General features: G+C 44.3%; 1 protein-coding gene across 3 annotated transcripts in view; it reads right to left on the minus strand.

Moving 5' to 3' along the window:
- The window catches only part of DCC (DCC netrin 1 receptor), a 1,035,978-nt gene that overhangs the window by 102,642 nt on the left and 907,510 nt on the right, over positions 1 to 25,826 (minus strand). For 2 of the 3 annotated variants that reach the window (XM_063960057.1, XM_063960048.1), the window contains exons 17-20: positions 21,103 to 21,341; positions 19,942 to 20,080; positions 17,221 to 17,328; positions 12,517 to 12,711 (exon numbers count right to left, since the gene is read on the minus strand). In XM_063960057.1, coding sequence (XP_063816127.1) covers positions 12,517 to 12,711; positions 17,221 to 17,328; positions 19,942 to 20,080; positions 21,103 to 21,341 — 681 coding nt within the window. The remainder of the gene's footprint in view (positions 1 to 12,516; positions 12,712 to 17,220; positions 17,329 to 19,941; positions 20,081 to 21,102; positions 21,342 to 25,826) is intronic. The other variant, XM_063960065.1, reaches the window with a different exon arrangement.

Here is a 25,826-nt window from a genome sequence, read left to right on the forward strand (position 1 = left end):
GTGTGTAGTGCAGAGGAATCATCTTAAATACACGTGACACTTATTTTTTGTGTAACTTTATAATATTTTTCCAATTGTAAGTGTAAAATGTGAGCTTAAAAATGTGCAATATCACTGATTGCAAAGTACAGTACCTTCTCCGACTATTGTGGACAATCTGAATTTCTACCGCTCAAGTTATGCCTCAAGCACAATTAAGTATGTATATAGAAAACCATTTAGCGTTGAAACAGCTGTCGGGCCGCAGTGCCAGGACTGAACTAAGATGGATCTTCTGTAAGGAATAAATCTTCTTTTTTCTTTCATCAAAATCGTGAGTGCTGGTCTTTTTTCTTTTCTTTTGGAAAAGTGAGTATTGTTTGCCATGACCCTGCACCACCAACTCTTTTCATGATTTTTCTATTGTACTGGGTGCCTTCTTTTTACTCTTTATATATATATATATATATATATATATACATACAGTGTGTGTGTGTGTGTGTGTGTGTGTGTGTGTGTGTGTGTGTGTGTGTGTGTGTGTGTGTATATATATATATATATATATATATATATTCAGTATGATAATCCCGGCTGTCAGGATCCTGGTGGTCAGGAGACCAATGCCGGGATCCTGACGGCCATAATGCCGGCGGTGGGCGCAGCGTGCCCCCACGAAGGCTTGCTGCGCTCACCTTGCTGTGGACCCGGTGGCGACCTTAGGTCACCACAGGGTTATATTCCCCCTCGGGTGGTGGTGTGGACCACCACCCGAGTGAGCATTCCAGCTGGCGGTCGAGTTTTCGTCCACTGGTTTTTCACCAGGTGTCGGGATTCTGGCGTCTGTATCCTGATAACCGTGGTCTCAACAGCTAGCAACATGAATGCCTCCCATACAGTATATACTTGCTATTAAAGCAAATATTTTACTTTCAATACTTAACCATGTGGCCTAATTTATTGCATCAAATCCTACTTCATATACAGATGGGTCCACGGTTATCTTGACTAGTTTTCTGCGCTTAGGCACAACATGATTTATTAGCATAACCCCTTCATCTATTGTTCTCAGCTGCAATACAATACGGAGAACAATACAGCAGGGGATTAAGTCCGACTGCCCAGTCTCAGTTCATCCTATTAAAGGTCAAGATAAATGTGGACACATCTGTATCATTAATAGATTACACTATTTAAGGTTACATAGTGTAATTCTAAAGATGAGTATGGAGAATAAATTGCATGCACTTGTAGCAAAAGAAAATATAATTCTGCATTTTCATTTCACATCTTAAATGAAATTGCAACAATATGTCCTTTGATACAAGGTTGCCTTACATATAATCTCTACTCAAAGAGTTTTATATACCACGCAGACCTTTAAAAAAAAGAACATCTGGTTGTTGCTTAGAACGCTACAATGCCTCGGCAAACTTAATGAAATGCATCATTTAAAACTTTAATCATTTGAATCTCTCCACGGGTTAAATGAAAGGGCATTTCCAAGTATGCTGGTTTTTTAAGTACAATGTAAACTGCGGATGAACACAGAGGGTGGTTAGTTCAAGGGAAGGGTCTTTGGGGCTTTTTCTTGCCTTATGGAGTCTCAGATCCAAACATATGAATTTCAGAATTTTCATGCAAGGATGAGAAAACACCCAGAAATTAGCATAAATGTAAAAAAAAAAATCTAAAATAAATAAATAAATGGTGAAAACTTCACACAGTCTCACCATCTTAGATGTGGTGACAGGCCTCGTCATCCGTGATTGACTCTAATAAAAGATTACACGGCGTATAGGGAATTACATCAAACATTTACATCTTGGGGTTGGGTACAGTGAACCTTGACAATTACGTCACGTTGCTACAAAGCTTCATCCTGTACTTACTTTTGCAATAGGTCACTGATTTTTTTTATATTCTTGGCGATAAGTAGAAATAACAGAACTGTAAAAATCTGAACGCAGAATAAAACGTCAGCTTTTAATTTTTGTTCTATAAAAACAGCAATAGACTAAATTAATTCTGACATTCCGTATCACTGTCATAATCCATAAGACTTATTTAAAGGCTATTTGTAATTGATGTAATGGTAAGTTTGCCGTGCTTGAATTTGAGAGTTGGAACCCGTTCACAGTCCCTCCACCAGTCCCTCCACCATGCCAAGGCTTACATTAGATTAGTTGGAGATCATTTTTTTGGAAACTGATGCCAATGATATGTATTTATTATTTATTAATAGTTATTTATATAGGGCCTACATATTACTCAGCATTACAGAGGGGAAGTAGTTGACTTTTCTCAGAATGTCAGCAAGCATTATGAGGACACCAGAATAGAGGTGCCAGCCCCAGATGTACTAAGGGGTCTATTTACTAAGCCTTGGACGGAGACAAAGTATCAGCCAATCAGCTCCTCACTGCCATGTCACAGGATGTGTTTATAAAAAGACATTTAGTAGCTGGTTGGCTGGTACTTTGGGGCCCACTTATCAATGAGTGAAAAAATAAGATTTCACTCACCGGTAAATCTATTTCTCGTAGTCCGTAGTGGATGCTGGGAACTCCGAAAGGACCATGGGGAATAGCGGCTCCGCAGGAGACTGGGCACAACTAAAAGAAAGCTTTTAGACTACCTGGTGTGCACTGGCTCCTCCCACTATGACCCTCCTCCAAGCCTCAGTTAGGATACTGTGCCCGGAAGAGCTGACACAATAAGGAAGGATTTTGAATCCCGGGTAAGACTCATACCAGCCACACCAATCACACCGTATAACTTGTGATACCATATCCAGTTAACAGTATGAAACATAACTGAGCCTCTCAACAGATGGCTCAACAATAACCCTTTAGTTAACAATACCTATGTACAAGTATTGCAGACAATCCGCACTTGGGACGGGCGCCCAGCATCCACTACGGACTACGAGAAATAGATTTACCGGTGAGTAAAATCTTATTTTCTCTAACGTCCTAGTGGATGCTGGGAACTCCGAAAGGACCATGGGGATTATACCAAAGCTCCCAAACGGGCGGGAGAGTGCGGATGACTCTGCAGCACCGAATGAGAGAACTCAAGGTCCTCCTCAGCCAGGGTATCAAATTTGTAGAATTTAGCAAACGAGTTTGCCCCTGACCAAGTTGCAGCTCGGCAAAGTTGTAAAGCCGAGACCCCTCCGGCAGCCGCCCAAGATGAGCCCACTTTCCTCGTGGAATGGGCTGTTACTGATTTAGGATGCGGCAATCCAGCCGCAGAATGCTGCAGCTGAATTGTGCTACAAATTCAGCGAGCAATAGTCTGCTTAGAAGCAGGAGCACCTATTTTGATGGGTGCCTACAGGATAAAAAGCGAGTCAGTTTTCCTGACTCCAGCCGTCCTGGAAATATAAATTTTTAAGGCCCTGACTACGTCCAGTAACTTGGAATCTTCCAAGTCCCCAGTAGCCGCAGGCACTACAATAGGTTGGTTCAAGTGAAAAGCTGATACCACCTTAGGGAGAAACTGGGGACGAGTCCTCAATTCTGCCCTATCCATATGGAATATCAGATAAGGGCTTTTACATGACAAAGCCGCCAATTCTGACACACGCCTGGCCGAAGCCAAGGCCAATAACATGACCACTTTCCATGTGAGATATTTCAAATCCACAGTTTTAAGTGGCTCAAACCAATGTGATTTTAAGAAACTCAACACCACGTTGAGATCCCAAGGTGCCACAGGAGGCACAAAAGGGGGGCTGAATATGTAGCACTCCCTTTACAAATGTCTGAACTCCAGGCAGTGAAGCCTGTTCTTTCTGGAAGAAAATCGACAGAGCCGAAATCTGGACCTTAATGTAACCCAAGTTTAGGCCCATAGTCACTCCTGACTGTAGGAAGTGCAGAAAACGACCCAGCTGAAATTCCTCTGTTGGGGCCTTCCTGGCCTCATACCACGCAACATATTTTCGCCAAATACGGTGATAATGGTTTGCGGTTACTTCTTTCCTGGCTTTTATCAGCGTAGGAATGACTTCCTCCGGAATGCCCTTTTCCTTTAGGATCCGGAATTCAACCGCCATGCCGTCAAACGCAGCCGCGGTAAGTCTTGGAACAGACAGGGCCCCTGCTGTAGCAGATCCTGTCTGAGCGGTAGAGGCCATGGGTCCTCTGATATCATTTCTTGAAGTTCTGGTTACCAAGCTCTTCTTGGCCCATCCGGAACCACGAGTATCGTTCTTACTCCTCGTTTTCTTATTATTCTCAGTACCTTTGGTATGAGAGGCAGAGGACGGAATACATAAACCGACTGGTACACCCACGGTGTCACTAGAGCGTCCACAGCTATTGCCTGAGGGTCCCTTGACCTGGCGCAATATCTAGTTTTTTGTTTAGGCGGAACGCCATTATGTCCACCTGTGGCCTTTCCCAACGATTTACCAACAGTTGGAAGACTTCTGGATGAAGTCCCCACTCTCCCGGGTGTAGGTCGCGTCTGCTGAGGAAGTCTGCTTCCCAGTTGTCCACTCCCGGAATGAACACTGCTGACAGTGCTAAGACGTGATTTTCCGCCCATCGGAGAATCCTTGTGGCTTCTGCCATCGCCATCCTGCTTCTTGTGCCGCCCTGTCGATTTACATGGGCGACTGCCGTGATGTTGTCTGATTGGATCAGTACCGGCTGGTTTTGAAGCAGAGGCCTTGCCAGACTTAGGGCATTGTAAATGGCCCTCAGTTCCAGAATATTTATGTAGGGACAACTCCTGACTTGACCAAAGTCCTTGGAAATTTCTTCCCTGTGTGACTGCCCCCCAGCCTCAAAGGCTGGCATCCGTGGTTACCAGGACCCAGTCCTGTATGCCGAATCTGTGGCCCTCTTGAAGATGAGCACTCTGCAGCCACCACAGTAGAGATACCCTGGTCCTTGGAGACAGGGTTATCAGCCGATGCATCTGAAGATGCGATCCCGACCACTTGTCTAAGAGGTCCCACTGAAAGGTTCTTGCATGGAACCTGCCGAATGGAATTTTGCTTCGTAAGAAGCTACCATTATTCCCAGGACTCGTGTGCAGTGATGCACAGATACCTGTTTTGGTTTCAGGAGGTCTCTGACTAGAGATGACAGCTCCTTGGCTTTCTCCTGCGGGAGAAACACTTTTTTCTGTTCTGTGTCCAGAACCATCTCCAGGAAGAGTAGGCGTGTGGTAGGAACCAGCTGTGACTTTGGAATGTATAGAATCCATCCGTGCTGTTGTAGCACTTCCCGAGATAGTGCTACTCCGACCAACAACTGCTCCTTGGACCTCGCCTTTATAAGGAGATCGTCCAAGTACGGGATAATTAAAACTCCCTTTTTTCGAAGGAGTATCGTCATTTCTGCCATTACCTTGGAAAAGACCCTCGGTGCCGTGGACAGTCCAAACGGCAGTGTTTGGAATTGGTAATGGCAAACCTGTACCCCAAATCTGAGGTACTCCTGGTGAGGATGGTAAATGGGGACATGTAGGTAAGCATCCTTGATGTCCAGGGATACCATGTAATCCCCCTCCTCCAGGCTTGCAATAACCGCCCTGAGCGATTCCATCTTGAACTTGAATTTTTTTATGTATGTGTTCAAGGATTTCAAATTTAAAATGGGTCTCACCGAACCGTCCGGTTTCGGTACCACAAACAGTGTGGAATAGTAACCCCGTCCTTGTTGAAGTAGGGGCACCTTGACTATCACCTGCTGGGAATACAGCTTGTGAATTGCCTCTAGCACAGCCTCCCTGCCTGAGGGAGTTGTCGGCAAGGCAGATTTGAGGAAACGGCGGGGGGGAGACGCCTCGAATTCCAGCTTGTACCCCTGAGATACTACTTGAAGGATCCAGGGATCCACCTGTGAGCGAGCCCACTGATCGCTGACATTTTTGAGGCGGCCCCCCACCGTACCTGGCTACGCCTGTGGAGCCCCCGCATCATGCGGTGGACTCAGAGGAAGCGGGGGAAGAATTTTGATTCTGGGAACTGGCTGACCGGTGCAGCTTTTTCCCTCTTCCCCCGTCTCTGTGCAGAAAGGAAGCGCCTTTGACCCGCTTGCTTTTCTGAAGCCAAAAGGACTGTACCTGATAATACAGTGCTTTCTTAGGCTGTGAGGAAACCTGAGGTAAAAATTTGTCTTCCCAGCTGTTGCTGTGGATACGAGGTCCCAGAGACCATCCCCAAACAATTCCTCACCCTTATAAGGCTCTATGTGCCTTTTAAAGTCAACATCACCTGTCCAGTGTCGGGTCTCTAATACCCTCCTGACAGAATGGACATTGCATTAATTCTGGATGCCAGCCGGCAAAATATCCCTCTGTGCATCCCTCATATATAAGACGACGTCTTATGTTCGCAAAATAGTATCCCTGTTTGACAGGGTTACAGACCACGCTGCAGCAGCACTATCTGCAGGTCTCAATCTAGTACCTGAGTGTGTAAATACAGACTTCAGGATAGCCTCCTGCTTTTTATCAGCAGGTACCTACAAAGTGGCCGTATCCTAAGACGGCAGTGCCACCTTTTTTGACAAACGTGTGAGCGCCTTATCCACCCTAGGGGAAATCTCCCAGCGTAACTTATCCTCTGGCGGGAAAGGGTACGCCATCAGTAACGTTTTAGAAATTACCAGTTTCTTATCGGGGGAACCCACGCTTTTTCACACTTCATTCACTCATTTGATGGGGGAACAAAACACTGCCTGCTTTTTCTCCCCAAACATAAAACCCTTTTTTAGTGGTACTTGGATTAATGTCAGAAATGTGTAACACATTTTTTATTGCCGGGATCATGTAACGGATGTTCCTAGTGGATTGTGTATTTTGAGCCCCTGATGGCCTTTGAGACGCCTGGGCAGGCGCGGGCTGAGAAGCCGGCTGTCCCATAGCTGTTACGTCATCCAGCCTTTTATGTAAGGAGTTGACACTGTCGGTTTATACCTTCCACCTATCCATCCACTCTGGTGTCGGCCCTACAGGGGGCGACATCACATTTATCGGCATCTGCTCTGCCATCACATAAGCCTCCTCATCAAACGTGTCGACACAGGCGTACCGACACACCGCACACACACAGGGAATGCTCTGACTGAGGACAGGACCCCACACAGCCCTTTGGGGAGACAGAGACAGAGTATGCCAGCACACACCAGAGCGCTATATAAATTAGGGATTAACACTATATTGAGTGAATTTTTCCCAATAGCTGCTTGTATATACAATATTGCGCCTAAATTTAGTGCCCCCCCTCTCTTTTTAACCCTTTGAGCCTGCAAACTACAGGGGAGAGCCTGGGGAGCTGTCTTCCAGCTGCACTGTGAAGAGAAAATGGCGCCAGTGTGCTGAAGGAGATAGCTCCGCCCATTTTTCGCTGACTTTTCTCCCGCTTTTTTATGGATTCTGGCAGGGGTATTTATCACATATATAGCCTCTGGGGCTATATATTGTGATATATTTGCCAGCCAAGGTGTTTTTATTGCTGCTCAGGGCGCCCCCCCCCCCCCCAGCGCCCTGCACCCTCAGTGACCGGAGTGTGAAGTGTGCATGAGGAGCAATGGCGCACAGCTGCAGTGCTGTGCGCTACCTTGGTGAAGACCGATGTCTTCTGCCGCCGATTTTACGGACCTCCTCTTGCTTCTGGCTCTGTAAGGGGGACGGCGGCGCGGCTCCGGGAACGAACACCAAGGCCAGTACCATGCGGTCGATCCCTCTGGAGCTAATGGTGTCCAGTAGCCTAAGAAGCCCAAGCTAGCTGCAAGCAGGTAGGTTCGCTTCTTCTCCCCTTAGTCCCTCGATGCAGTGAGCCTGTTGCCAGCAGGTCTCACTGTAAAATAAAAAACCTAAAATAAACTTTCTTTCTAGGAGCTCAGGAGAGCCCCTAGTGTGCATCCAGCTCGGCCGGGCACAGAAATCTAACTGAGGCTTGGAGGAGGGTCATAGTGGGAGGAGCCAGTGCACACCAGGTAGTCTAAAAGCTTTCTTTTAGTTGTGCCCAGTCTCCTGCGGAGCCGCTATTCCCCATGGTCCTTTCGGAGTTCCCAGCATCCACTAGGACGTTAGAGAAACTTCATTGTGAATGATAAAACTTATTGCATATGATAAATAGTGCCTATGGCCAATCAGCTCCCAACAGTTATTTTTCCGTTGGGAGCTGATTGGCTGGAGCACTATTTATCATAGGCAACGAGTTTTATTCACAAAGAGTTTTATCACTCGCTGATAAATGGGCCCCTTTATCACTCTCCACTTTATCACTTTTCAGGGATTAGTACATCTAGCCCAGTGATGTCGGTAGGTATGAAATGCTACTTACAGCATTTTACACCAACCGGCAATACAACTGTCAACGGCATCACGGTGTCTGTGTTCTGGGGTCCCCAAAATGCTTGTCGACATGCTCATTGCTGACAAGCCAAATGTATCTCTTACAGAGAATATCTACTCATTCACACCAGTCCCTGTCCCAGTGGAGCTAACAATCAATTTCCCTGCCACAAAGACAATTAACCTACACAGGGGCGAAGCCAGAACTTTGTGGGCCCCATAGCTACATTTTGAAGGGGACTCCGTCCCAATGCTTCTAGAGAGACACTTCTCTGCAGCAGTTGTTCATTTTATGCCCTATAATAGTGCCCTAGTTCATTTTCTGAACCATAGTAGAGCCTTATTTACTGTTATGCCCCATAGTAGTGCCCTAGTTTATTTTATGAATCGCAGTAGTGTATAAGTTCACACTATGTCACATTTCAGAGCTGCCAGTACACATTATGCCGCACAGTACCCCCAATTCACATTATGATATATAGTGCTCCCCGTTCATATTGTGCCGCATTACAGTGCCCCGGTTCATATTATATAACATTAAAATGCCCTCCAGTTCATTTTATACCACACTACAATGAGCAAGTCCAGGGGCATACCTAGATATATTGCAGGCCCCAAGGACAAAGGGGCAGAGCCAGAACTTTGTGGGCCCCATAGCTACATTTTGAAGGGGACTCCGTCCCGATGCTTCTAGAGAGACACTTCTCTGCAGCAGTTGTTCATTTTATGCCCTATAATAGTGCCCTAGTTCATTTTCTGAACTAGGGCACTATTCATATACTAGCCCAGTGATGTCGGTAGGTATGAAATGCTACTTACAGCATTTTACACCAACCGGCAATACAACTGTCAACGGCATCACGGTCAGGGCCGTAACTACGTGTGTGCCAAGGGGGCTTGGCACACAGCGCAGTTGCCCTGAGGGCGCAACGGCCAGCGGCATGTAATGAGTCAAATTGACTCATTACATGCCGCCTCTGCTGTGTGCGCCGCCGCCGCGCTGTGGAGGGGAAGACAGAAGCGCCGGGCAGCGGAGAGAAGGAGGAGGAGGGAGGGGGAGCAGGGAGCCGCAGCAGCGCTATTTGATTGGTAGTAAGCGCCGCTGCAGCATCCCCCTCTCCTTCTGTATTGGCTGCCCGGCGCTGCTATGGATGCTGGGATGCGGTTCCTTCATCCCAGCATCCACAGCAGCGCCAGGCAGCCAATACAGAAGAAGAGGGGGATGCTGCAGCGGCGCTTACTACCAATCAAATAGCGCTGCTGCGGCTCCCTGCTCCCCCTCCCTCCTCTTCCTTCTCATCTCACTGCCTGCACCGAGGGAGCTGCCAGCACGAGGAGCCTGTCAGGTAAGTATCTCTCTCTCTCTCTCTCTCTCTTTTAGGGGGACACCGTCTGCCATAATGTGTAAAAAGGGGTCCTGGCTGCCGCATTGTGTAAAAAGGGGGACTGGCTGCCGCATTGTGTAAAAAGGGGGACTGTCTGCCGCAATGTGTAAAAAGGGGGACTGGCTGCCGCAATGTGTAAAACGGGGGACTGGCTGCCGCAATGTGTAAAAAGGGGGACTGTCTGCCGTAATGTGTAAAAAGGGGGCCTGGCTGCCGCAATGTGTAAAAAGGGGGACTGGCTCCCGTAATGTGTAAAAAGGGGGCCTGGCTGCCACAATGTGTATAAAGGGGGACACCGTCTGCCATAATGTGTATAAACGGGGACGCTGTCTGCTGTAATGTGTAAAAAGGGGGACTGTCTGCTGTAATGTGTCAAAAGGGGGACGCTGTCTGCTGTAATGTATAAAAGGGGCTCTACCTGGTGTAGTGGCGCTACTGTGCAGCGTAATTTGAATAATGTAGACTACTGTGCACCGTAGTATGAATTGCTATTATTTTGTGGCCACGCCCCTTCCCCATGAAGCCACGCCCCTCTAATTTTTTTGCATGCCTTCGGCGCGCACTGCCCCTGTCTTACATGGGGGAGGGGGCGCCACTGTCGTTTCTTGCACACAGCGCTAAAATGCCTAGTTACGGCACTGATCACGGTGTCTGTGTTCTGGGGTCCCCAAAATGCTTGTCGACATGCTCATTGCTGACAAGCCAAATGTATCTCTTACAGAGAATATCTACTCATTCACACCAGTCCCTGTCCCAGTGGAGCTAACAAACGATTTCCCTGCCACAAAGACAATTAACCTACACAGGGGCGGAGCCAGAACTTTGTGGGCCCCATAGCAACATTTTGAAGGGGACTCCGTCCCAATGCTTCTAGAGAGACACTTCTCTGCAGCAGTTGTTCATTTTATGCCCTATAATAGTGCCCTAGTTCATTTTCTGAACCATAGTAGAGCCTTATTTACTGTTATGCCCCATAGTAGTGCCCTAGTTTATTTTATGAATCGCAGTAGTGTATAAGTTCACACTATGTCACATTTCAGAGCTGCCAGTACACATTATGCCGCACAGTACCCCCAATTCACATTATGATATATAGTGCTCCCCGTTCATATTGTGCCGCATTACAGTGCCCCGGTTCATATTATATAACATTAAAATGCCCTCCAGTTCATTTTATACCACACTACAATGAGCAAGTCCAGGGGCATACCTAGATATATTGCAGGCCCCAAGGACAAAGTTTGAAAGGACCCCTACGTACCACATAATGGTGAAATATGTATTGTAACACATGTAACTGTGACAGGGTTGGTGGTCCCTCACAGCTCTGGGCCCCATTGCAACTGCACTGCCTGCACCTATGGTACCTACACCCTGTATATAACACATGTAACTGTGACAGGGAAGGTGACCCCTCTCAGCTCTGGGCCCCATAGCAGCTGCACTCTGCACCTATGTCAGCTACACCCTGTATATAACACATGTAACTGTGACAGGGAAGGTGACCCCTCTCAGCTCTGGGCCCCATAGCAGCTGCACTCCTTGCACCTATGGTAGCTACGCCCTGTATATAACACATGTAACTGTGACAGGGAAGGTGATCCCCTCTCTGCTCTGGGCCCCATATCAGCTGCACTCCCTGCACCTATGGTAGCCACACCCTTGTATATAACACATGTAACTGTGACAGGGAAGGTGGCCCCTCTCAGCTCTGGGCACCATAGCAGCTGCACTCCCTGCACCTATGGTAGCCACACCCTTGTATATAACACATGTAACTGTGAGAGGGAAGGTGGCCTCTCTCAGCTCTGGGCCCCATAGCAGCTGCACTGCCTGCACCTATGGTAGCTACGTCCTTGAACCTACAGTACCAATCAGACTTTGGAGGGTGGAGGAAATCAGAGAACGCACACACAATCTACACACACACACCCCTCAGATACAAAATTCCCGGTTGGATTCAAACTCATCGATGTAAAGTGGCAATGAAAGCCACTGTGCAACTGTGCTACTCCCAAATATCACATAACATAGTAATTATACATGGCCAGTCAATAGTTATCTTGCACTGGATTGCAACACAAATATGTACTGTAATCACTTAACAACACAGAACCAATGAAAACACAGTTGATTGAACACAAGAACAGCTAATGACGATTCCCAGAAAATTTCCTATTGCGTTGCACTTTTATGATCAGTCACACAGATGGAGCAGACTTTAGTTTGCATTATGTCTGTTGCTCCACTGCGCCAATGTCACAGAATGGTTGTGTCTATGTTACCTTCGTGCTCAGGACCTGGAAGTGACAAAACAAGAGGGCAGGAGAGAACCTCCGACCTTACAGCACCTACATGTTTTCTTCGTTCTCCATTCGTTTGGGGGTATTTTTTTTCCCTATGCAGCATTGGACCCTCGCGGGCTCACTTCGCTCACCACGCTTCGGGCTCGGTGTCTCGCTCCGCTCGTCACACTTTACTATTCCAAATAGATTGTGACATGGCCCCAGGGGGTTATGGGAAAGGTCCTCTCCACGAAGGTAAACTAGACACTACCGTCACAGATTGCCTGAGGATGCAGCCCATTCATTCCAGTGTATAATGTGTGATCCCTTGTGTTACATTATATATTTTTGAATATAAAAATAGGACAACAAGATTATACAAATGGGAAGTTTGGGGCCAATCTGCACATTTAGACCTGTAACGCAGCTTTTCCGTGCGCCGACTGTTTATCTGCAATGACAGTTCCGCTCTCCGCGTCTCTCCTGTGGCGAATATTAAATAGCAAAAAGTAGAAGAAAAAAAAAAGGTGAAGAAAATGAATTCTCACCTTTTGGCGTTCTGAAAGGGATTGGATCTGAAAGGGGTCCCAAGCCTTTGGCGTTCCGAGCCTGAATTCTGAAATAATAAGCCGTATCTAGGTTGAGGTCGAGGATCTCATGAGTCAATCTATCGCCGCTGATTGCTTCCATCACCCAGTCGTCAATCTGGAGATTTTTGTCCAAGGTATAAAACAGGATGTACGCTAAACACAGACAAAAATATAGAGCGTGGCAGCGTTAGGAGAACATTTTAAGCAGCCATGAATTATTAATGACCCCGGTTCTGCATTATGTATTTGTAGCTGCTGTATCAACATCATAACAGATTATTCTTTCCATGTGGTAAGTACCAGCTTCAGTCACTTCCAATTATGATGAATGATGCAGTCTGTAACCTTGTTACACATCTATGTGGGATTTTTATTCACCAGGATTCATCCCAGAAACTAAGTCTGAAAACCTGCCGGGTGCCTGTCCATCAGGATTGGTGACTGTGCATTGTGATTGCATGTTGTAGGGACCTGTGGCTTGCCGATGGGTGTTATCCCCATGTACGGACTTCTAAAGGAAATCAGGGACTTTCTCAATCAATGGATGTATCACAAGAGTTTGGATACTGTGCACTTTGGTAGAAAAATCCAACTGAAAGCTGACGGCAGGCCTGGCCAACCTGTGGCTCTCCAGCTATTGTGAAACTACAAGTCCCAACAAGCACTGGCACAGTTTTGCTATTAGGGAATGCTAAAGCTATAGCATGGCATGCTGGGATGTGTAGTTTTACAACAGCTGAAGAGTCACAGGTTGGCCAGGCCTGGCAAAGGGCCAATGCTGAACTCAGTCTGGCTGTGAGTGACATATTATTAGGGTACATATTGTACCTTTGAAGTTGATCTTGATTTGTCTCTTATCGAGGAGACTCAGGGAACAAAAACGGTGAAATGTATTAACATCTCGGCCGCCGGAGTGGGGGAGAGAAGACGTGGGCCTCCGGTGGTCTTGGCAGTCATAGTGCTGAGGCGCTGGGTCTTGCCTCCCGGCCAGCCCCAAAGAATATGCACAAGATATCACAAATAAAAACGCAATAGAGCTCATGTGCAGGCGGACGCCGCCGCAATTCCCAGTTCCCAGTCAGGCATCGCTGGAAACAGTACACATACTGGCGGGTAATCCTGTCCTACCGGTGCTGATATGCGATAAGACATTAAGGGGTACATTTACTAAGCAGAGATAAAAGTGGAGAAGTGAGCCAGTGGAGAAGCTGCCCATGGCAACCAATCAGCTGCTCTGTATACCTTTACAGTATGCAAATTGTAAATGTTACATCAATGCTGATTGGTTGCCATGGGCAACTTCTACACTGGCTCACTTCTCCACTTTTATCACTGCTTAGTACATGTCTCTTTAAGCCACAAAGGTGAAATCATTGTTTTTAAGTATGAGCAGCTGCATTAACATCGCCTTGTATCAGGACATGTACAGATGTACATCCTTGCTGCAGTCACGCTAAATAGCCCTTCAAGTCCCGTCATGCCGTGGCCGGACGCGGTAGCGTCTTTTTGCATTATTTTACGTCTTAGGGGGACATGTACTAAGCAGCGATAAAAGTGGAGAAGTGAGCCTGTGGAGAAGTTGCCCATGGCAACCAATCAGCTGCTCTGTATACTTTTATAGTATGCAAATTACAAATGTTACGTCAATGCTGATTGGTTGCCATGGGCAACTTCTCCACTGGCTAACTCTCCACTGTTATCACTGCTTGTCCCGCTAAGACATAAATAATGCAACAGGACGCACAAGCAGATTATACTGACTAAAATAAATTCTTTGTGCGGCTGACATTTTCTGGAAAAAAAACACAGAAAAAGATTCTCTGCGCTGCCGGATCACATGGCACTCACGCATTATATGTAACGCGACTTGTAGCGCACGGAGCAAAGCTGTAGGAGGACAATTTGTATTGCAGAGACCGTAGAGAAAAGAGATTTTCTCATTGGTAACTGCTTTAATACATGTGGATGTTTAATGAAAGTGTAAAATTGCGCAGGATATAGCACTTCGTGACACCTATCGACTGATGATAACCGCCCGTATCTGCCTGTGCTAATCTCTGTAGCAGCCTCAAAATGTCATTTCGTAAGTGGAATTGCTAAAAATTAGATTTCCAACATTCAGTGTGGGACATCCCATCCTAGCAGCTTCAATGTATAGGGCGGGAAGTTCTACAAGTAAAATCCTATTTTACGGCTGTAGCGGGAATCCCAGACGAGGGTTCCCCAGTGCCGCAGGTGCAAGGATGAGCCCTTTGTTTTTCCTAACTGTGATGTAGCAAGAATCTGAAATACATTTTGCGTCATCACAGCCCCACTCCCCCGCGGTGCGATGCTGTAGCTCATGTTATAAGGTAAGAGGGTAGGCTTGGGGGAGGGTCTGGGAGAATTCCCACCAAATTCAGAAAATTCCATGAGAGCAGGCTTAGGTGCCACAGACCTTATGGTATAAAATAAACATGTTTTATATTCTGATGCGAGTACAACACAGCTGTTCCTGGTGCTGTAGCTGCTGGAACCCACACAGCGTCTGTTGTACTACTTCTGGGGAACTGTTTTAACAATAAACATTTTCTAAGCCTGATAAATAGCCGGCTGCTCCGTCATTCTCCCACGGCAGATAATCGTCAGGTTACACGCTACGAGTTGTGTGGTATTATAGCAGTGATCTGGTAGCGTGGGACTATCTCTGTCTGACTACGGCCTCTGAGGCTGCAGCTGTAGGCGTGGGAATGATGCCGCTTTCATGGACACGCCTCTGACACGCCCATGAGAGTTTTTTTGGGGCGTTCACTTCAGACTACACCTCCCATTCACTGCCCACAAATGGCCATCACATTGCCGCCCCGTTTCTGAGACTGCCTGTCCCGATCGCACCGTCACCTTTTATTGTGTAACGCATGCACCGTAGCGGCTTTCTGAATTTACCTGCGCGTACTCAGTTGCAAATAATCGCTCAGCTACATGTACAACTGTATCGCGTGCGACGTGCGTGCGCCTTTCAATCAGGGCCCTCATTCCGAGTTGTTCGCTCGCAAGTGAATTTTAGCAGCTTTGCACACGCTAAGCCGCCGCCTACTGGGAGTGAATCTTAGCATCTTAAAATTGCGAACGATGTATTCGCAATATTGCGATTACACACCTCGTAGCAGTTTCTGAGTAGCTCCAGACTTACTCGGCATCTGCGATCAGTTCAGTGCTTGTCGTTCCTGGTTTGACGTCACAAACACACCCAGCGTTCGCCCAGACACTCCCCCGTTTCTCCGGCCACTCCTGCGTTTTTTCCGGAAACTGTAGCGTTTTTTCCCACACGCCCATAAAACGGCCTGTTTCCGCCCAGTAACACCCATTTCCTGTCAATCACATTACGATCGCCAGAACGATGAAAAAGCCGTGAGTAAAAATCCTAACTGCATAGCAAATTTACTTGTCGCAGTCGCAGTGCGGACATTGCGCATGCGCATTAAGCGGAAAATCGCTGCGATGCGAAGATTTTTACCGAGCGAACAACTCGGAATGAGGGCCCAGGTCCTTTCGTTCAACACAGCATCAGGCCTGTAGCGCACAAGCTTTCTTAGATGTAACAAGTTCTGCTAAGTTTTTCCCCCTCCGATAACTTTTTGCCTATAAATACATTTCCATAGTGACTAATTTCCAATCTGCCAGATGAGAAGTTACACAGCAGGGTAAGGTGTCTCAGTGTAATTATCACATATAGACTAGATAGCACCTTTCAATTACTTTAGGTAATTTTTATATTGCAAAAGTGCTTTGCCCTCTTTATCTTTTTTGCTGGTGTGATGGTAACACCGTTGTAGCTTTAACACCGTACTCATTAACAGGCTGATTCTGAGACACACGCAAAAGGGTACGCAGCAGCGCGTGTTGGCGGACGCACATGAGCGGGTTTCTGCAAATGCTGCAACAAGCGTCTTCCCCTATGTACAATGCATCCACGCAAACACCGGCGTCTCTATAATGGATGCAGGGTGTACAGTGCACACGGGCCACTGTGCCCAGGGGGGCTGACACCGCACACCCTGTACCCATATTTAATTACTTACCTCTCTGGAGTCCCGCGTTGACGCTGCTGATGCTGGAAGCATCACTTGGAAAATTGCCCGGCGGCCATTTTCCCGGTGATTTGGATAGATTTTTCTCGGGTATCGTGGCCGGCGCCATGTTTTCGTAGCCCCACACATACGCAAAAGAGATTAGTCTCCGGGAACACGGTGGACAACATGTGCAAGCGCAGAGTCTACAGCGCCGCAGAGGGGAGGAGGAGGGCCACAGAGCAGAATCAGCAGACGAGTCCCCTCCTCTCTTAAGACGCACACTCTGGATCGATCGCTAAAGCGCCTCTGTGCATACACTCTATCTAATGCATGAGCCGTAGGGGTGTTCAGAACTTTTCGCGCTGATTAAACTTTTCACGCTGCTCAACTACGTCAACGGCGGCACTGCGTGTGGAAAGCGTGCGTCTCACAATCAGAGCCTTAATCTCATCTACATATCCTGGTGTAGAGAGCGTATACATGCAACATATTTTTCTTTATCAGTCTAAACACAAAAATATAAAACAGTGTCGCTATACAAACAGCGACGTGAAAGAGTTAAGCGTTCGGTTTGCAAAGTAAAAGTGCAGAATAAGCAGATATAAGGTACCGGTAATTTTGCCGTTGGTTTCAATCGGAGGCTGCCAGCTCACTATAACAGCTCGAGGCTTCCTTTCCCGTGTGATAACTGTTAAATCCTTCGGGGCAGATGTTGGAGCTTAAAATGTGAAGAAGAAAAAAAAGAGAGAAAGAGTTGGCTAAGAATGAAGTGTAAATTAACAGTACAGTATTCAAGGTGCTGATGGCATGTATAATATAATATAATCATAACAGAAGCAGGAGACCGAATTATCAGGAGAATCGCACATATAATTATGACATCTTGACACTTCCCTGCCCCAGAGTCTGCTTTCAATACTCTAGGAATGGAACGCTGGCATGAAAGGAGAAAGTGTGTTGAATGTCTATAGCAATCTCCTAAGCCTATGAAAGCTGTACAGTTATATTCAGCGGATATGGCCGGCTGTAACGGGCTATGGTGCAACGCTTTCTGCTCAAAGGAAAATATAATTGAAATAGAATATTCTCCCATAGTAACGGTCATTTATCAGGAGCTGGAACACATATAAATGTAAGGGTTTAGATATTTGGAGAGGCACTGGGCCTGAATCGACGGGGCGGCGGGGGAAGGTGCATAGGGATGGATCCTTGGATCCTGGCAGGGGGAAGAAGAGAATCTGTGTGTCCACATATCAGGCAGCCAGTGAGAGCTATAAAGGAGAGGACAGGGCCCCCTTCAGGCTATTACTCTGCCTATAGAAGGATGACTGAATAATGTGGGTCCAGGACGAGGCCTAGATAGGTTACAGTCCAATACAAATAGTTGGATTAAGAAGCTTGTTAATATCAAATACTGTATTAAAGAATACAAAAAAACATAATAAAATACATACGTAGAACATTGATTACACACAGTATAGTAGCACAAGAGCAAACACACCTATCATAGGCTCAATTGAGGCTAAGGAGTATATGTACTAAGAATCGTGTTTGGTCGAGAATGCATTGTCGGGCATATTGGACCAATTTCCAAAACACAGAGATGTACTAACGCTAAACACGGGTGAACAAACTTGATTGTTTCCGCAAAACATGCCCAAAAACATGCCCAAAAAAACAAATACAACTAAATACACCATCGAACCAACTTGAAAGTAATGTCAGTAGAAAATAAAACCAAGAATCGTGTTGGCAAAGACTTCTGTAAATTGAGCAAACTCACCCCAAAATACGCTTTTCAAATAGACTACCTTCTCTGCTGCGAGTCTGCATGTGTTTTTATGTTTTAAGTTAAAGTCAGACATATAACTTTGATATGATGAATAGACACAATTGATTCCGCATAGAATTTACACTCAATAAAGTTTTTTTGTTTACATTTTTAGTAAAAAAAAAAAATTTTGTTTGTACAAACAAAAAGCATTTTGCAAATAGCAAAGGAGTTATGGTCCAAAAATTTTAATATCCCTGAACATTTTTTTGTCCTATACAAAGAGACACAACAAAACGAGTATGTAAATGAATGTTTGCAAATGTTGCTCCGAATTAATTTTTGTGGCTAATGTGGATAGTTTTTCCATCTGGGACCACCATTTGTGGAAACACATCCCCTCGTGGTGCTCACTTTGCTCGACACGCTTGGGTTATGGTTTGTGACATGGATAGTCAAGGATGGAAAAAGTAAAAAAAAAACCCATCAAAAAACAAGTGTTGACCATTGTGTGTTGACCATTGCCATGTTGACTGTTTGAACCGGTGAACCTTTACTCCATGTCGACCTTTTCTAGTGTTGACCTTTTGTCCATGTCAACCTTTTGTCAATGTCGACCAAATGCATTTTCGACCATATGGTGTCGACCTATAGTCCTGATCCCCATTACACTACACTACTTTATATATGTTCTCTTGAGCATGTTTGAACGGGTTGGGTAGGGGAGACCGGTGCTGGGGATCCCGGTGGCGATCCTGGGATCTAGACAGCAGAATGCCACCGGGTGCGGCACAACGGAGCCCCTTGCGGGCTCGCTGCATTCGCCATGCAGCGGGCTTGGTGGCTCGCTTCGCATACCACAAGTTCTATTCCCACTCTGTGGGTGTCGTGGACACCCACGAGTGGGAATAGTCCCTGTAAGTCGGCATGCTGAATATTGAGCTTGTGAACGCTCAGGAAACAGAGCACTGGTCAGAGTCAGAAGACCGGATCCCTTTTGAACCTACGGGTGTGTTTCAAGAGAAGACGACAGAGAATACATGATTGTATGCACCATCGGAAAACATGAAACAGACAATGGGCTAGATGCATCATCGCTTGGAGAAAGAAAAAGTGCCAGCCAATCAGGTCCTAACTGCCATGTCACAGACTGTGTTTGCAAAATGACAGTTAGGAGCTGATTGGCTGTTACTTTATCCCTCTCCATTTTATCACTTTCCAAACGATGCATCTGGTCCTACATTTTTGTTTTTGGATTTTGCAAACACGAGCATGTTTAAGCTAAAACTGATCAAGTTTCATCTCGACCAAATACGAATCTTAGTACGTAGACCCCTACCTGCCTTCTCTGCCACAATATAGGATCCGACAGCCTATGTTGGAAAAACATATTACACAAATCCTTGCCTAATGCCTAGAAATGTCTAGAAGTAAAATTAAAAAGAGTTACTGTAATGATCCATATTAGTCTTCAGATCAGAAAACACAGAGGACATACGCTGATGGAGAACACAACGGGAGATTACAACCATGAACTGAGACTGCGCAATCGATGTTTACCTGTCTCATAAGTAGTAGCGTGTGCGGTCATACTCCATGTACTCGACCTTCTGCCTTTTGTGATCATCACTGAGAACTCGTACATGGTGTTTGGTTTCAGACCCGTCACAGTATGGCTTAGGGATGTTGTGTCAGCAGACTTACAGGGGAAAAAGAAAACATTGAGAAACAATAGAACATGGGACCAATGTTACATGAGGGCATCACGGAATCTGACGTTGAAGAGAGAAAAAGGAACTGTAACCTCAAATAGTGCTTAATTGTACCATGCACTGGAGGACCTGCAGTATATGCTAGGCACACCTTTATGTTATCATGTGTGTAGCTGGTTAGTGGTCTCTGCCACCAGTTTTCCTGCTCTCTGTGATATTTCAGGACCTGCTGCTCCTCCATTGGCAATATACCTTACATTCAATAACGTCTCCACCATCAGTTATACCAAATACTACTGTATTGTATAAGAGAAAAGATGAGGTTTGGCAGGAGATCCAAGTATTATTAAGAAGAGAAAACAGTCTACCTGTAATAAAGTATGATATCATGAAGCCAACTAACTGGCATACTCATAGTAGGGCCATATTTACAATGGGTGGATGGGACTACAGCTCCATGCCTGCATATAAAAATAGACCCATCATCATGATCAGCCACCCAGCTGGCTACACGGTCCACCATAAATCATAAGTATTAAAATTCTATTTACATTTTCTAAATAAAATTATGCACTATTTCTACTTTTACATATTTAGAGAGACATTGATGCTGATCGTGTAGAGGGTGTACATGCCCATATGGAACTGGCCACACCCACACAGCACTGGCCACACCCATGAAGCATTGGCCATAGCTCCTCCCCTTCCCACACTAGGTCTTTGATCGTTTTCAGGACCAGGGGCCCTGAATCATAGGGCTAAAGTCCCATAAGTAGAATATTTTTTATATATTCATCCATCAATTTACTTAAATACCAAGGGCAAATAAAGGTAATGTAATATATAACTAAAGTGGGAAATTAATGTAATAAACACTCAGCTGATGGTGGCAAAATAACACAAAAAAAAGCATAAATTAAACGAAAACAAGTGGTTAAAAAAAATTATCAGCATAAACAGACGTTATGGTTCTATCTGCAATTAATGCTCATGATCAGATTTAATTTACCTTGTATTTTGAGCTGGTAGAGTAGCTGGTTCTCCATCGGATGGTGTAGAAACGAACCTCAGTTGTCTTCTGGTTCTTTTGGACAGAGTTGTCTGCCCAGCTGACTCTCACAGCATCGTGCGTTAACGAAACAGCCTGGACACCTACTGGTGGGAGCATGGGGGTGGACATTTCTGGGACCGAGGTAGGGAAATCATCAATAAAAGGATAAAACTCAATTTCTGAGGGATCCAATGGATCTGGGTAATCATGCAGTAAATTAATATTTAAATAAATAAATAAAAAAAGAAAAGAAAATAATAAAAGAACACATCCATGCAGCAAAGAAAAACACAATGGGTTAAATACAAAATAATGGTAAGGGTGAAAATGGTGTGAGAGGGATAGAGAAGAAAAGTAGGAATTACTAATAATTTTTATAAATGTATTTACTATTTTTTATATAATTAAATATTTATATTTGTCTTATCTTTCATTTTTTAAGCTTATTCATTTTCAGATTTATCAAAGAGCAACCTGCATTCAAGTACTTGTTTTATTTTACTCTATTGATCTATATTGCAACAAAAATTGTATTTGGTAGATTTATGAGTATTGAATTCTAAGAAGGAATTGTTGTATTTTTATATAAATAGATTTAAAAATTAATTAGCAAAAACAGTGAAAAAGCGTGCTACAAATTTAAAATAAATATATTCGTGATGTGGGAATTCTAAATATTTCTTAAATGCTGAATACTGTGTTTATCAAGTACTTCTTGTAAAGAAAAAATAAATATTTTAAAAAAGATATTTAAATATACCAATATCAATCCAATAATGGGCTATGTGATTCCCTTGCGAATATCCGCTACAGGAAAATATATTGACGTATGATATATCCTTGAGATTTTCATTGCAACAAATTACTCTATATACTGTATGTTACTTTCCCGCATGGGCACCAATGACTAGTCAGTTGAAAATATTTTTTATGCCGCTTCACTATTCATAAATCATTAACTCCAAGACAAACATAGAGGTGGTGATAGATTTTTGTTGTGTTGTATATTTTTATTAATTATTATTATACTAATTTTCCAGGGGCTCCCACTGTTCTGAAAATGCCACTGCTGGCACCCTTGAAGCAGAACCCCACGCAGGCAACAGCTGAGAACACTATCTACCACACTACAAGGATTCCTCCTCATCTTTTGTCTACAGTTGTCTTTAAATCATTGTATCCAGTGACAGATGTAGGTAGAAGATGAAATAGGATTTTCCAAAGGGAGAAAATATTAATAAAAAATTATTTAGATTACTGTATTGATATATCATATTAAAGGCACCACTCTGACCAGCAACACTTAAATTTGAACATCATACATACATACAGTACTGTACATCACTAATGGGGGTATCCAGTTAGCCGCGATAATACAATCCACCTATCTCCACCTATCTCCCGAACAATCAGCTTATTGTAGCCTGTGTGCTCCCATTTTCGCACCTATCCTATTCCAAAATGTCGATAATTGTATTCACAAGATAATTCTAGTCTGCAAAAGCAGAAATAAACTTAGCAGAAAATGGGGAAATCTGCCTGTACCCCCCAAAAAGGTAAAGTAATATTGAAAAAATTATAGAAGTCTATTAGCGGCCATAAGAAAGCTATTTGGTGTAATTAAATCGGGTCAAAAGGCTGTTATATGCATTTTTTTTTTAAATGTGAAAAAATGATAGAAAGCTATTTTTCTTTTCCGCAAAATAAGTGCTCTCATTAAATTTGGGGTACATACATAAAAATGGGTATAAGTATATATTTTGGTCATTTTAGGGGACTTTAAAAATAAAGTGGAAATGGTCCAATTACTCCCACCTACAAGTCTAAAAACACTTGTCCCACTCATAAAGCACCCCAATATACCTCTCCCATACCTTGTACCCCAATTTTCATCTCTTTGCATTTATTGACCCCAAAAATGACGTGTAATTAATGGCCAATTAAAAATAATTAAAAACTTCTAAGTGCCTAATGAGTTATTCAGCAGGGGTGTCCCAGGGGTTCTGAACCAAATCCCTACATTTTTACCTTAAAGTAGGGATTTTGCACTACTTATCCCCTGCTCAAAAATGATGAAGAGAAATTTGCGATAAACCGTATGGACTTATCGCCAATAACTTTTCACAGCTAATTGGATACCGAATGATTGCGAAACCGCATTATTGCAGCTAAATGTATACCTCCCTAAAGGTGCAATTAGATTAAAATCCAACAAAAATATTTTAACTGTATGTAAAAAAATTAAATAATTCAAGAAAAAAACATACTGTAGTTTAACAGGTTAATTCCTCTAAAAGAGAAAAAAAAATATAACATATATCTTTTGTGCGGCACAGCTGCTGTATGGCTTAGCTGAGAGGACACTTTAGGAACTTTTATCCATCTTAAAAGCATTTGGTTCACTGGTTAAGATAGCAACAAGGTCAACTCAGAGGCAAGGCTCTTATGATATGGTTAAGTCATCCCAAACACAGATACTGTAGGTGTTCAATGAACTATAATTTGTGCCACTTAAGTTAACATACACTAATATATATATATATATATATATATATATATACACAGTGACTGTGCAAAAAAATCAGAAGAATACAGAATATGTACAAAGTGATGACTTAAAGAGAAGATGAATAAAAAGCTACGCATCTGTTTTCTAGACAAAGGAAGACAATTTAATTTTAGTTGGTGGCTAGTGCAGGTTCTGTCTTGTTCATCATTCAGAGAGTATGATGTTTTCTGTATTGATTTCCACTTCATAATATTTCTTAGCGCAGTTGTCTTAGAGACGAGTGATACTGTACCTATTATCATATTTTACAATGAAACAGGAATTACATATTGATTTAGCCCAGATGTTGGGACAGTGGGCAACAGAAATAAATTATCAAGCTGTATTGGTCTTATATCCTTCTTTGGGGAATACTTCACAATCTACATATATCACCAACATTTATATTTGCCCCATGACCTTGGCGTTTATTGGATTGGTATATACAGATGGGTCCACAGTTATCTTGACTAGTTTTCTGCGCCTAGGCCCAACATGACTTATTAGCATAAACCCTTCATCTATTGTTCTCAACTGCAATACAATACAGAGAACAATACAGCAGGGGATTAAGTCATTACAGCAGGGGATTAAGTCCGACTGCCTAGTCTCAGTTAATCCTATTAAAGGTCAAGATAAATGTGGACCCATCTGTACTTCAGAGCTGATTATTGAAATGCAGTGGCACAGTGGTTAGCATTGCTGCCTCACAGCACTGATGCTATGAGTTTGATTGCCCTAGCCGTGTAAAATGTGTATGTTCTCTTAATGTTTTCATGGGGGGGAGTTCTCTCAGAAGTCCAAAATCATACTGGTAGGGTGATGGGCTTCTGAATAAAATGTAGCCTGAAGTACGCGTCTGTAGGGGATTTATGGGGGAGATTTATCAAACATTCTAAAGAGGATAATTGGCGGTGTTTCCCATAACAACCAATCAGATTCTATAGTTAAGTCTATAGAATGTTCTAGATAAATGGTAGCTAGAACCTGATTGATTCTACCTCTTTGTTTGATAGATCTATTCTTTAGAGTGTAAGCTCCAATGGGGCAGGGGTTGATGTGGATGACCTGGAATAGTAAGTGAGTACATCCAAGATGGCTGCCTCGTGAACTGTAAATAAACATATACAAAGTGCTTTGAGCCCTATTGGGAGAATGGTGCTAATGTATAATGTTTTATTATCAGTAAATTTCTGTGCCCATATACTGCTGTTGGACTTAAGTTCTAAAGGTACCAACTACATTCAAATGGTAATTATTATCACCAATATCATTTTAAATAAGAATTTACTCACCGGTAATTCTATTTCTCGTAGTCCGTAGTGGATGCTGGGAACTCCGTAAGGACCATGGGGAATAGACGGGCTACGCAGGAGACTGGGCACTCTAAAAGAAAGATTAGGTACTATCTGGTGTGCACTGGCTCCTCCCTCTATGCCCCTCCTCCAGACCTCAGTTAAGGAAACTGTGCCCGGAAGAGCTGACACAACAAGGAAAGGATTTGGAATCCAGGGTAAGACTCATACCAGCCACACCAATCACACTGTACAACTTGTGATAACCATACCCAGTTAACAGTATGAACAACAACTGAGCCTCAGTAACAGATGGCTCATAACAATAACCCTTTAGTTAAGCAATAACTATATACATGTATTGCAGAGAGTCCGCACTTGGGACGGGCGCCCAGCATCCACTACAGACGACGAGAAATAGAATTACCGGTGAGTAAATTCTTATTTTCTCTGACGTCCTAGTGGATGCTGGGAACTCCGTAAGGACCATGGGGATTATACCAAAGCTCCCAAACAGGCGGGAGAGTGCGGATGACTCTGCAGCACCGAATGAGCAAAGGCAAGGTCCTCCTCAGCCAGGGTATCAAACTTGTAGAACTTAGCAAATGTGTTTGAACCCGACCAAGTAGCAGCTCGGCAAAGCTGTAAAGCCGAGACCCCTCGGGCAGCCGCCCAAGAAGAGCCCACCTTCCTTGTGGAATGGGCTTTTACCGATTTAGGATGCGGTAACCCTGCCGCAGAATGAGCTTGCTGAATCGTGTTACAGATCCAGCGCGCAATAGTTTGCTTTGAAGCAGGAGCACCCAGCTTGTTGGGTGCATGCAGGATAAACAGCGAGT

Source organism: Pseudophryne corroboree, chromosome 1 (genome assembly GCF_028390025.1).
Source record: "Pseudophryne corroboree isolate aPseCor3 chromosome 1, aPseCor3.hap2, whole genome shotgun sequence".
NCBI classification, from domain to species: Eukaryota; Metazoa; Chordata; class Amphibia; order Anura; family Myobatrachidae; genus Pseudophryne; species Pseudophryne corroboree.